This window comes from Chelonoidis abingdonii, chromosome 16 (assembly GCF_003597395.2).
Source record: "Chelonoidis abingdonii isolate Lonesome George chromosome 16, CheloAbing_2.0, whole genome shotgun sequence".
NCBI classification, from domain to species: domain Eukaryota; kingdom Metazoa; phylum Chordata; order Testudines; family Testudinidae; genus Chelonoidis; species Chelonoidis abingdonii.
The window spans coordinates 9,247,721-9,260,735 of record NC_133784.1 but is presented as its reverse complement, the minus strand read 5'-3'; the positions used below and the strand labels follow the sequence as shown (position 1 = coordinate 9,260,735).

Genomic DNA, 13,015 nt, shown 5'->3' with positions numbered 1-13,015 from the left:
TTCCATGGGTGGAGCCTGGAGGTGGAGCCATTTCAAAGCTGACTGGTTGGCTCCCCCCTTACCTGACACATTGTTAATCTGAATGTCACAAGAGCTGTGCATAGGTGCTGGAACTGGGGTGCTGGCACTGGGGTGCTGGCACCCCCCCGACTTGACGTAGAAACAACAACCCAAATACATGGTATCTGCCTTCAGCACTCTCACTATAAAAGTTGTTCCAGCACCACTGGGGCTGTGGAGAACAGGTGCACCAAGGCCAGATGCAAGTCAGTTGCAGGCAGAAAGGGTTCTTGTTAGTGACAACCACAGCTCGTGGCCACCATGTCTTTATAATTCTTAAGGACGACATTCTCATTGTCGTCAAAGTACATAATACTGATGGAGCTCAGTTTGTCGGGGACACAGCATGGCGTGCTGACGTCTTTGGACAGTTTCAGCGTATGCACTATGGACTGGACGGTGGCATGGTTGGTCGCTCTTAGACTTTCCCCTAAGGGAAACAGGCAGGCCCCTTTGCAATAATAAGCCTTGTAGCCACGTGGGAAAATGATCCACCCTGCCCAACCAATTTCATGGAAGTCGACGAAGAGATCATTGAGCTGGCATGGCACAATTTGGTCTTTGGGGGAGAAGGAGGAGGTATCCCGAATTCTTCTGCTTTTGTTCACCCTGATGTTTGCAAAGACCTCGTTCTGGTGAGGCAGGTGTGATGAAATATCATATTCAGGCAAGGATGGCTGGAATTCTGAAAGCAAGAGGACATAACGGGTAAGTAAATCTTTGCCATGAAGAACACTATATTTCTGTCTATACGTTGGGAGGAGTTTACTGCTCTCAAAGAAGATAGTCCCCATGAAACACATAGATTTAAACAAAACTGGGTAACAACCATGACACTTATGCTTCATCTCTACTATGGGTAAGGGGTGTGGTTGCTCCTGTTCGTATACACACAGGCTAGCTTTCATTGAGCTAACACAAATACAAACAGCAGCAGAGCCGCAATAGCACAGGCAATTGCAGCAGAGGCACGGCTTTGCCATGTGCATGCTACCCATGGCGTAGTCATGTCTCCACTGTGCTACCCGTGCTTCCGTGGCTACACTGCTACTCAAAGATAGTTAGTGTGAGTATGTCTACACAGGCAGGAGAATCACATTTGCAGCTCAGAGTGTAGACATAGCCTTAGACAATGACAGTATTATAAATCTTAAATACTTATACATTAGGCTGCACTTCCCTCAGGACCAAATCCTGAAGTCTTCTTCATAGAGTCATAGATTCCAAGGCCAGAAGGGTATATTGTGATCATCTAGTCTGATCTCCTGTGTAACACAGGCTAGAGAACTCCTCCAGAAGGATCCCTTTTGAACTACAGCGTAGCTTTAAAAAAAATTAAACATCCAACGTTGATTTAAAAATTGCCAGTGATGGAGAATCCACTACGACCCTGGTATGTTGTTCCAATGATTCATTATCCTCATCCTGATCCTGTGTTCAAAATGTACGCCTTATTTCCAGTCTGAATATGTCTAGCTTCAACTTGGCATGTAAAACCCCAAAAGCAGTGAAAAAACAAAAGGAAAGGCTCAGGAAATCATGAAACTGTTGGAGACTGCACAGCTCCCTGCACTACAGAGCCAAGTCTGGTTATGTCTCTGTATAAGAAGGCAGAGGGGAAACGGAGAGAACAGAGAAACATGGACAGCCCAGATTTATTGACCACAAATTGTAGATGGGGCAAAGGTTTCCTACACTGAGAAGCAGGATTCTGTCTCCAAGCCACAAAATAAAGTCCTTTTACTGGACGGGGAGCCAGAATTTCACTGTAAACTTGACACTAGGCAGGGTCTATTTTAATTTTTTTTCTAGTCAGTTTTACAGTCTGGTTCTCATGAGCCAGCACAATGTTGTCTTGTTTGGGTCCTTTCTGATGTACAAATAAGGCTGGAAAGTTTATTTTTAAGTTTTCTTTATTTGGACGTATCAGGACTGTAAAGACTAATCTCTCTTAGCTCTGGTAGAGGATCAGTGGGAGGTGAAAGGGATGTTTGTTGTAATTTAAGAGGTGAGGTATTGAACAGTCAACAAAGAATTCCGTTATTCAAAGCGTCAGTTAGTCATTGCAGTTAAATCAACGTTTTAGAATACAAACCAAAAGCAAAAGCAAAAAAAGTTTTAAACTGCTCAACTAAAATCCCCTTCCCTTTTGGACAACTGAACTTCCATTTTGTGATATCATCATTTCCATAAGCTCTCTAGTCACGTAGAATCTTCCAGCCTAGACAGGACCTGCAAGTCTAATGTAAATAAAGAAGAAGCAGAACCCTTCCCCCTTTTTAAACAAACAAAACAAAACACCCTTTTGGCTTTTATTATGAGTCATAAAGAAGCAAAAGTAGATATAAACATTATATATTTTTCCTTGGCAGGTCACTTTCTTATCTAAATGAAATAACTAAAAGTTTTCTACTCCTTTTCCTTGCACAGATAGACCTAAAATTGTAACTCAGCCACTAAGGAAACCTTGGCACTGGACAAAAGAGGGTTACCCAGCCTCCTGAGTGAGGGATCAAGAAGCCTCATTAGTCTCTCCGAGGGCTTTTGCAGACCTCAGAAGGTCCACAGGAGTGAAGGGGTTGCCTTCGTGATCTTCTGTTCCCCAAGCTTAGTGCTCACTGAGTTCTTCCTCTCTGTGGACCTCCTGAGATGATTTGTAGCTTGCAGCAATAGCATTCCCCTCTGAGGTACCCTGGGAGGTTTGTCAAGCAGAGAATACAGATACTGCATAACTCCATTTTGTAACTGCTTATGGCCCTGTCAGGATGTTAGATACACAAAAGTGACAAATCATCACACTTAGTATTAAAGACATGGTTGTGGGAAACAAAAGATGAAAACCAACATTCTCTCAAGCATGCTTTCGATAGTCTACAGGGAAAGAAGGAAAGATGGTATGAACATATCTCTACAGGGGCAGAGTTAAGGTGGCTTGAGTGCCTCGTTTGAGCAGTGCAACCTTACCTCTGCATTCCTGGGTTCTCATTTTTGTTTGTGTTATTCTGTTTGTTGTTTACCTGCTAGAAAGATAATATGCACTGAAACCCCATATGAGCCTGCAACCTTAGCATCATAGCCATCACATGTTTTTGGAGATAAATTTGATAAATAGGAAATCTTTGTAGTATAAATTCCAATTTTTTTCTTTAACTTACTAAAACGTTGCATAGTGGACAAATGCGTGCATGCACACACACACAAACACACAATCTGAGTGACACTTCCAGCCTGTCTTCCCTTCTGGCCCTCTTCTCTCCCTTCCGCCAGTGTATCTCCTTTCCCCTCTTCTGCTTGCTACCCACCTTATCATTTTGTGTCCTCTTCCCTAGCACTACTTTGCATCCCATGAGGTGCTGAACTCCACATATTGGTGGAGATGACATTGCATGCTCATAGGCTGGGAGTCACTGGTTCTACACCTTTGACTAGAATGGTGGGCATGAAGAGAAGACAGTTAGGCAGGGTCTGTAGACTGAAGATTACAAACTTTTGCTTCCATAGCATAGCTGTGTTGGTCAGGGATGTGCTGATCTGTGTTTTGGGACTGACATAGCTGTGCTGGTAAAAGCACCTAGTGTAGATGCAGTTATACCAGGCAAAACTGCACTTTTGTCAGTATAACTTGTTTTGCTCACGGTGGGGCTCAAATAAGATTCAGTTTTGCTCATCTAAACCGCCTCCAAGCAGGAGTACTTTGCCTGTCTAAAATACTAGTATAACTATACCAGCAAAGTGCTCCTAGTATAGACCTGGCCTAAAATGTCTAGTGACCCACTTCAGGAAGTAAATAATAAAATGATTATATCAAAGCAAGCTTTTGACAGCGGCAAACCCGAATCAGTTTCAGTGTCAGAAACTGCATGTGACTAATGAAACTATCTGCAGAAAATGCATGAGGAAGTAACAGAACTAATTAAAAGGAGCTTCTGTTCAAAGAGTTACTGTTGCATTGTCTTACCAGTGGAAGAGGGCAGGAAGCTGGAAGATTTCTGTCTGTCATTATTGGTGAAGAGGACCAAGAAAGCATTCCTATTATCTCGCATATTGTGCCGGCTCTTGGCAAACTTAACAAAGTTGGATTCCATTTTGGTTCTAGATAGATGAGTTGTAGTGATCAAAAAGCCATGGTTAGTGCTGCTGTTTCCAACCCATTTGGAAACCTCAGAACAAAAAAGAAAAGTGGAAAAGATCATTTGAATAAGTCTGTCTCATTAGGATTAAGTAATGTTTATATCAGGGAAGAAGGAATAGGCTAAAGGATTGTCAGGATATATGTATATTATTATGAAGACAATAGTTGTAACTGCCTAGTTAAGGTTAAATTGAGTTTTGAACTTAAACCAGGGACTCACCATCTTTGTGTTGTATGAAGCATAAAGTGTAACTTCCCCCAAATCACAGCCCTTACCTTTAAATACAGAATTATTATTTTTGAGAATTTACTAGTACATTGATTGATTAATCTATAAGTTAAAATTAATTTTAAAATTGATCCTTGGCAGGAATGTAGAACCTTTTTTCAGACTTCTCTTTTCCCAAGTAATCTTAATAATGGAATAATACAGACTCCAGACTTTCCATATTGTTAAAACTCATTTAAATCTCTCACACAGGCTACCTCTGAAGAAATTAGCAATCAAGCTAAGTTATTAATAATAGCTGAATCTGACTATTATGATTGTGGACTAACAGGTAAGGCTAAGTCACTCTTGGCTGAGGCCATTGTGACATCAGAGGTAATTCAATCAATCAGTCATCCACAGCATGCTTGTGAATCTGATCTTAAACACAGAATAAAATAATTAGATAAGGCTAGTAGTACAGATTTTCAACTCATTACTGATATCAGATGGTTGATTTTGTTTTCTTAAGTGAAATTCCCTACACCAAAAAAACAGGTTCAGCTGGAGATAAGGTTGAGAGTACATATCAATAATGTAAGGGCATCTCCAAAACATGTATTACAAACCAAAGAGATTTAGAGTTAAGGTTACATTTATAAGGATCCAGAGATATTAAAAGGTATGGAAAATACAAAGCTAAAGCACCCAAATAACCTTAACTCTGCCCTATAGTGATGCCATGAGTGTAAAAAGAAAATGAAAAACCAATTTCCAAGAAATCAGTGCCATCTACCCTGGGACTGCAAACATTAAAATGATTTAATCATAATTATGTAGTTATTGTATGCTGTTACTATGAGCAGAGTTAAGGTTGTTTGGCTGTTGCAGGTCGTATGCTGCTACCAGTTAATAAGCTCAGGTTATCGGACCTGTGGCTTTGGAGCTAGAGAATTTAAGCTTCTGTCTCTGCTAGTGCCCTGAAGTTTTGGTATCCAGCATGAAATTCCTAGCCCATGGCCATGAATTTGTTACAATATCTTTAGCATAAAAAACAATGGAATTAAGAATTCTTCGCTTACTGTCTGTGTGACATTGAACACCTCCCAGCCTTCGGTATACAAAGACAGTAGTCTGGATGAAATGAGATTTCTTCTCTGCGGCTTACTTTTCCTGTCCAAAAGCTCATACACATCCACCTTGAATATGGTAATATAACAAAACAAAATTAAATGGAGAACAATTGATTGTCTTCAGCAAAGAGGTCAGCAGCAAAGAAACACATTTCCTCCACTTCCAGGATGGATTCACCCAGTCTGTTGACCTGGACTGAGACTAAAAAGTTGCTTCTGGTCAGCTTCACATAAGGGCAAGAAGTAATGTAAATCTACTAAATATCTACAGAGAGGTCTATCTAGATTCTAACCCTAGATAGATATATACACCTAATCCTCAGTATTTTTTTAGGGGTAAGTAATAACTAAGAACCTGTATATCTGGTAATCATAATGAAAACATACATAACAAAACAACCAGTGAATAGTCTCTCAGCACTTGAATATTATGTCATGTACTAAGAGCCACACAAAAAGAAATGTCTGCAAATGGAAAAGTCACCTGCCTATCTATTTTTTTTTTCTCTTTTGACTACTTGATATTGTCCCAAGTTTCCTGTTGCCCTATTGGGTTTGCAGGCCACCTGATTCCCTAGAGATGGATTGGCACTGCAGGATTTGGCTCTGGATTGCAAATATCTCAAAATCTGCGATAGCTTGACTGTGGTTTGAGCTCACCTTCAGGGATCACTGACCTGTCCTGTTTGCTTTTGCACAGATATACCAGTAGATTGTTTGGCAGCATGGATGTTTCATTGAAAAAAGCTCAGGGGGAAAAAGAAATAGCATAGCAACAAAACCAAAAACCTGGTTGTATTTCTTTGCTTGTTGAAGTCACACTTGTAAATTGCTGGCAGTAATCACATAAAACACAGGATAGTTTCATGGGGTAGTTGGTTTCAGTCTCATTTCTTTCATGCTTGATTTTTTAAACTTTGTTAGCTTAAAGACACTACCTGTTGATTAATTAGTCATTTGTTATTATTGTTAATAATATAATCACCCACTTACTTTGAGAAAATGTTGCCAAAAAGATTTTTGAGGCATATGGTTTTTATTTAGCTTGAAAACTCTGAGCTCAGCTTTTAGCATTTGTTCATTCCTCCCAACTGAAGAGATGTTGAAGTAGAAATACGACTGATCAAAATAATCTGGAAAAAAACCCAGGACTATTAATAACCAGTCCAACATGCAAGACACAGAAAGAATACTCTGATTTTCCAGAAAATGGCAATGTCACCTGCAGTAACAGGAAGAACTATTCAAATGTGTGTGTTAAAATAGTGATAGACTTAAGACAATGAAGTGAAAATAGAATTAAAAATAGATCTTCACAGCAAACCAGAAGCATATAACCATGCAAGAGCCAGGCCGCTAACAAAATGGAGCAAATTGAATTTTCTGTGCACAGGATATTTTAAAAGAATTAAACAAACAAACAAACAAACAAAAAACAGACCTGTGTTTATTTTGAATTCAGAATGCCCCTCCTCCCCCTGCATTCACTAAGTAGCAATGAGTATCAAAGGCTTCCATATAAAAGCTTAATCTACAGGGGTCACACAGACACAAAACACCTTACATCACCCAACACCCTTCCACATTCCTATACATGTACAGACCAGAATTCCCCTCCACCCCCATATATATCCCTGCTCTCTCCACAAACCCATTAGTTTCAGTGGAGTTACACCAAGGGTGAATTTGCTTCCCTAGCTTTGTCTTGTCCCACTTCTCCTAACCCAGCCTCTCCCCCATCTCCTTCTCTGGGTTTACCTCGGTCTTCAAGGCTCCGCACCACGTTGCCCTCCAGCAGCCCAGGGGCCTTCGTGATCCCATTGGAATCTGCCACCTTATTGAAAAGATCTACCATAAACTGAGGTGGCTTCCTGTGAGGCAGGACATCATGGGGCAAGGCCTCAATGTCAAAGACCTCCTGCAGTCTCCGCATGGCTTCAGCGACAATCCCTTTCCTCTGCGTCCGCACGGGCACCTTGGACGAGAGAGTGGGGTCACAGAGCAGCAGGAGCAGCAATGCAAGGCAGCGCCAGGCCTGGGATGCCACCATGTCAACTGGATCCTCTTCGGCTGTTACAGGAGGAGAAGTGCAGCTGCAACTCAGGCGTGCTCTGGTCTGGAGTCTTTGAGGAGTGCAAAGCTCCAGCAGGTACTTATCACTGGCAGCCAAGCCTCCCAAATGGGCTGAGAAATCCACCCCACCAGTTCTATAAGGCAGTGTGCAGGGAGTGCTTGGTTTTGCATGAGAAATCTGAGCTTGGTGGTGGTGTGGTCCTGGGCGGAGTTCCTGCAAGTGAGAAAATGGACAAGCTACACAATTAGCTGGCTAAACAGCCTGAATCAACACATCTGACTTATTCCTTTATTTCAGGCCTTTGTTAGCATCCCTGCTGCAACTAGCCACCCTCCAATCACCAGAAGAGGGCGGGAAAGATGGACTTTTCTGTTCTTTCTAGGTCTAAGATACAGTCCCCCTTTTCAGTCCTTGGCCTTAAACCTGATAACCGTGCTAAGCATGCACTGCTTTCCCTAATCAAACACCCCATTGGATGGTGCTTTTCCTGGCCAGCAGGGATGGTCTTGTAATGAGACCCACACCCTACCCCCTTTATTGAAGCTTAAGGACTGTGAAAGTACACCTACAGGGATTCATTCTTAATTAGGGGAGTGTCATTTCCACTCTTGTAAGCATCAAAGAAGCCATTCGTTTGTAGTTCCCTGAATGTGCAATACCTTCAGCTGCTTCTCTTCTTTGTCCTTCTGTACCCCTCATGCACTATTTGTTAGAGCAAGATGGAAGAAAGGATGGGCTTGTGGTTAAGGCACTGGAGCGGGGCTCAGGAGATCTATGGTCAGTTCCCAGCCTCTAGAAGAAAAGGCAGAAGTTGGCTGTTTGTATGATCCACCCAGTGGTTTAAAGCATTGGTTCTCAACCAGGAGTCCAGGGCCTACTAGCCGGTTTCAGGGGGTCCGCCAAGCAGGGCCGGCATTAGACTTCCTGGGCCCAGGGCGAAAGATGAAGCCCTGTTGTATGGGAATCCTGCCACCTGGAGCTGATGCCAAAGCCTGAGCAACTTAGCTTTGTGGGGCCCCTTCGCATGGGGCCCCAAGCAATTGCCCTGATTGCTACTGCCTAATGCTGGCCCTGGCTTTTATATGCAGAAAAACATTTGTGGCACAGGCAGGCCATGGAGTTTTCACAGCACATTGGGGGTGGGGCCTCAGAAAGAAAAAGGTTGTGAACTGCTGGTTTAAAGGGCACACAAGGAGGGTGAACAGAAGCAACAGCAAATTCCCTTCATTCTCATCTTGGCCTCATAAAATTCAATTCACAGAGGCACTAAAATGCAATATCAGTAAGCCCAAATCTTAGGTCAGCTAAGCCACCAGATCGCTATACCCCAGGAGCCTAATTGTGTTATTGTTCCCTGATACCAGCCCTTCCTCACCAGCTGAAGGACCACTACCAGTTGAGTCCAGAAACAATTGAAAGAATCGTTATGTGCATGTACAGTGCCCAGCATAATGGAGCTGGGGACTCAATGCTACCGTAATACAAATAAATAATAATACAGAAGAAGAGCTAGGTCTGATCCAATCCCGCTGGGCCAGGCACTCCCAAATTTTGCAAGTATGAGGCTCAAATTCTGGATCTGGAATGGACACTGACCAGATCTGTCTCTACCTTTTGGGAACAGCAAAGGAACCATTTGCCCCTTTGTACCTCATGCATAACATCTCACGTAAATGAAGTTGAGCAACGTGGCACAGAAAGTTTTGCTATTGTCCTTTCTGTTTCCCTTGTGCTGTTTTAAAGACACAGCATGACAACAGGAGCCTAGCAGCTTTGGTGGTCCTCAGCCCATGCAGGTAACATCCACCTCTCCATGGCAGCTAAGCAAGGTATTACATAAGAAGATGACCTCAGGTGGAACATGAGCAGCATAAGCAGATGAACTAAGCAACGGTGGACCCTGGCACAGATCCTCTGTCTCCATGCAGTTGTCTGTTAGACTTTGTCTACATGAACGTGTAATTTAAATCAGCATCTAAATCAATTTAGTTAAGCTGGTGTAGGCTCTAGTGTGGATGCTCTTTTTTTGGTTTAAGTGGCTTACTGTGAAAGAGAGCAAACCAATTTCTAATTGATTTATGTTAAACTGCAATAAGTCCTTCTTACCTGGAAATAAGAGCATTCACACAAGCGTCTGCACCAGTTTAACTAAACCACACCTTGAGTCAAAGCAATGCGGTTTTCTCGAGTAGACAAGACCTCAGTAAATAAAACTGCACAGAACCAGCTGCTGGCAACCCATCCCCTCTCTGGAACTAGGTGATGTATTAGTGGAGTTGCGTCTAATAGAACATTTGCAGTGTTTTCCGGGACATGTTGTGTAGTGGGGGCCAGAACTCGTGCATTCTCAGCTTTGCCCCTAGGACACGTCACTTCATTGCTCTGCATCTCATTTTTCCCCCATCTGTAAAATGGATCTAATAATGAAACTGGGCCTCTCTTTGGTGCTTTCCTATATGAGGGAATGAAAGGATTTTACAGAACTTGTTTCGTTTAGTGCCATGATACATTTGTATCAAGTAACAAATCTGTTGCTGCCTGGAACTTCATAGTGGTCACTGTGCTGCACACTGCGGCCACTTGTCACTTTGGGGTAACAACCAGTAGAGAATTCAGATTGTCCAGCTCTAAAAGCAAGAGCCACTACCACTCGGAGGAAGAGAATACCTACCAGCTGCTAGCAGAATGGGGCTTGTGATACACAACTGAGCACTTAGGAATCCATCCAGTAGAGTGCCATAGTGTACACCGTTACTAGCCAGTTCCTTATAGTATTATCAGCCTCATTTTGCAGATGGGGAAACTGAGGCAAAGAGAGGCTGAATGATTTGCTGGGGTCACACAGGAAGTCTACAGCACAGTCAGGCATACGACCTGGATCTCTGGAGTCCTAATTATTAGCAGATTATCCTTCATGTCTGGGCACAGCATGCTTATCATATAGCTTAACACTGCTTGTGAAAACATTGGTGTGAAAACTGCGTGTGAAGTATACATTATTTTGATTTTAAAATAAGGCATCTCTACAAACTGAGCATTTTACTAAGGCCCACTCTTGTTAGAAAGAGAGAGAAATCTATTCAGAGTTCAGGAATGCCCCTGTCTGTGTCACACGAAGCCTAAAACGTCTGGTAAGTCAGTAAAACAAAATTGGAGCAACTATAAGCGTGGCTGAGAGTTCTGTGTGTTCAGTATATCAGCAAGGTGAATTGTTACTGGGTGTCATGGTTTGTTACCATTCAGTTGTTAAGATCTGAGCTATTTTGACTTTACACATTAGACCTACATGGTGCACAGCTGCAGTAAGGTGTGACTCTATGTCATGCCAAGAGTCCTAGACCACTGTGATATCCAAGTTGACTCAACCAGTCATCACCCTTACTCTACAGCTAATCTGAATGCAAAGATTTAATTGGTTATATGAGTGAGAGACTGCACAGATCATGAATTACTTGGCTCAATGGCCACACCCGTGCTCCCAACTGCCACCTGCACAAATCAACACAAATCTCCCAGCACAACCTCTCCGACACAAATCCCCCCCACAACACCACCATCAGCACACAATGCCCCCCAAACACATATTGTTGCAGCACACACCCTTTATTTGCCACCCACACAAATCAACACAACTGTCCCAGCACAACACACACAGTCACTCAACCTCACTCGTACTTACCATAAAATCATAAACTTGAGTGGCAAAGATGTGCACCCGTTTATAGCAAATGGGTGTGCACTGTGAGCAGGGGGTTGCATTTGAGAAGGTTGCATAGGAATCCATGCGCTTCAGAAACACTGTTCACTAATCCGTCACAGCTAATTGTCAGTCACATTAAAACAAAGCCAAGAAAAAGAAAATATTGATGAGGATAACAACATCTCACAGTTGCATAGCACCACTCAGCCTGACAGTTCTCAGGGGTGTAAGAAATCATACATGTACAACAGCACTGAAATGCAGCCACTTCTGGGATGGAATTTGGCAGCTGGACAGGGAACATCGCAGTGTGTAACACTGGTGTAGATGGGAATGATCTTTTTGGCCAAAGTTGTAGAGGCAAATCCCTGCTTTTGTGAGAAGAGTCATGGGATCATTAATGTCTATGCTGAAAGGAGATAATCTAAAAGCATGTTGTCTTAGGAGGGATCCTTCTTAGCACGGCATCACATGCTGTGTATCACTTAGCATGCCAGTACAAAGCTAGCCCGTATTCATAGAATCATAGATTAGAGTTGGAAGGGACCTCAGATCATCTAGTCCAACTCCCTGCTCAAAGCAGGACCAACCCCAACTAAATCACCCCAGCCAGGGCTTTGTCAAGCTGGGCCTTAAAAACCGCTAAGGATGGAGATTCTACCACCTCCCTAGGTATCCCATTCCAGGTTTTACCACTCTCCTAGTGAAATAGTGTTTCCTAATATCCAACCTAACCTCCCCCACTGCAACTTGAGATCATTGCTCCTTGTTCTGTCATTTGCCATCACTGAGAACACCCTAGCTCCATTCCCTTTAGAACCCCGCTTCAGGTAGTTGAAAGCTGCTATCAAATCCCTCCACTCTTCTCTTCTGCAGACTAAACAATCCCAATTCCCTCAGCCTCTCCTCGTAAACCATTTTCGTTGCCCTCCGCTGGATTCTCTCCGATTTGTCCACATCCCTTCCCTAGTGGGGGGCCCAAAACTGGACACACTCCAGGTGTGGCCTCACTAATGCAAACTAGAGGGGAATAATCACTTCCTTCGATCTACTGGCAATGCTCCTACTAATACACTCCAAAATGCCATTTGCCTTTTTGGCAACAAGGGCACACTGTTGACTTAGATCCAGCTTCTCGTTCACTGTAATCCCCAGGTCCTTTTCTGCAGAACTGCCACTTAGCCAGCCGGTCCCCAGCCTCTAGCGGTGCCTGGGATTCTTTGGTCCTAAATGTAGGACTCTGCACTTGTCCTAGCTGAACCTCATCCAATTTCTTTTTCCCCAATCCTCCAATTTGTCTAGGTCCCTCTGTATCCTATCCCTACCCTCCAGCGTTATCTACCTCTCCCCCTAGCTTAGTGTCATCTGTGAACTTGCTGAGGGTGCAATCCATCACATTATCCAGATCATTAATGAAGATGTTGAACAAAACCGGTCCCAGGACTGACCCTTCAGGCACTCCACTTGATACTGGCTGCCAACTAGACATCGAGCTGTTTTTATCACATATTACTTACATGTGGTGTGTCTTACCCATGTTTCTAACCTCTCTTGGTCCTTTTGTACTATTTCTTCATTCTCAATATTGTTTGGAATTCCTCCTGATGTCATATCACCTCTGAATTTCATTAATATGCTGCTTATTGTAATGAACCACTTATGATGGGTAAGGAGCAGATGCATGTGGGAAGGGAGCTTGCCTGTAAAA

The 13,015-nt window shown here is 43.0% G+C and overlaps 1 protein-coding gene across 1 annotated transcript; it reads right to left on the bottom strand.

Moving 5' to 3' along the window:
- Positions 1–293: 293 nt before the first annotated feature.
- Positions 294–7,583, bottom strand: LOC116816947 (bone morphogenetic protein 2-like). Its single transcript, XM_032766638.2, has 5 exons — positions 7,292–7,583; positions 6,527–6,666; positions 5,483–5,599; positions 4,019–4,220; positions 294–745 (listed from the first exon to the last, which is right to left on the bottom strand). The coding sequence occupies exons 1-5, from the start codon at positions 7,581–7,583 to the stop codon at positions 294–296; spliced, it is 1,203 nt and encodes a 400-aa protein (XP_032622529.2).
- Between the last annotated feature and the right edge of the window lie 5,432 nt (positions 7,584–13,015).

Coding starts and splice junctions, on each gene's coding strand:
- LOC116816947 (XM_032766638.2), bottom strand. CDS start 7,583: ATGGTGGCATCCCAGGCCTGGCGCTGCCTTGCATTGCTGCTCCTGCTG. Junction 6,667..7,291: donor GCGGAGCCTTGAAGACCGAG/GTAAACCCAGAG, acceptor GTTTTTTTCCAG/ATTATTTTGATCAGTCGTAT. Junction 746..4,018: donor CTTCCTGCCCTCTTCCACTG/GTAAGACAATGC, acceptor TCTTGCTTTCAG/AATTCCAGCCATCCTTGCCT.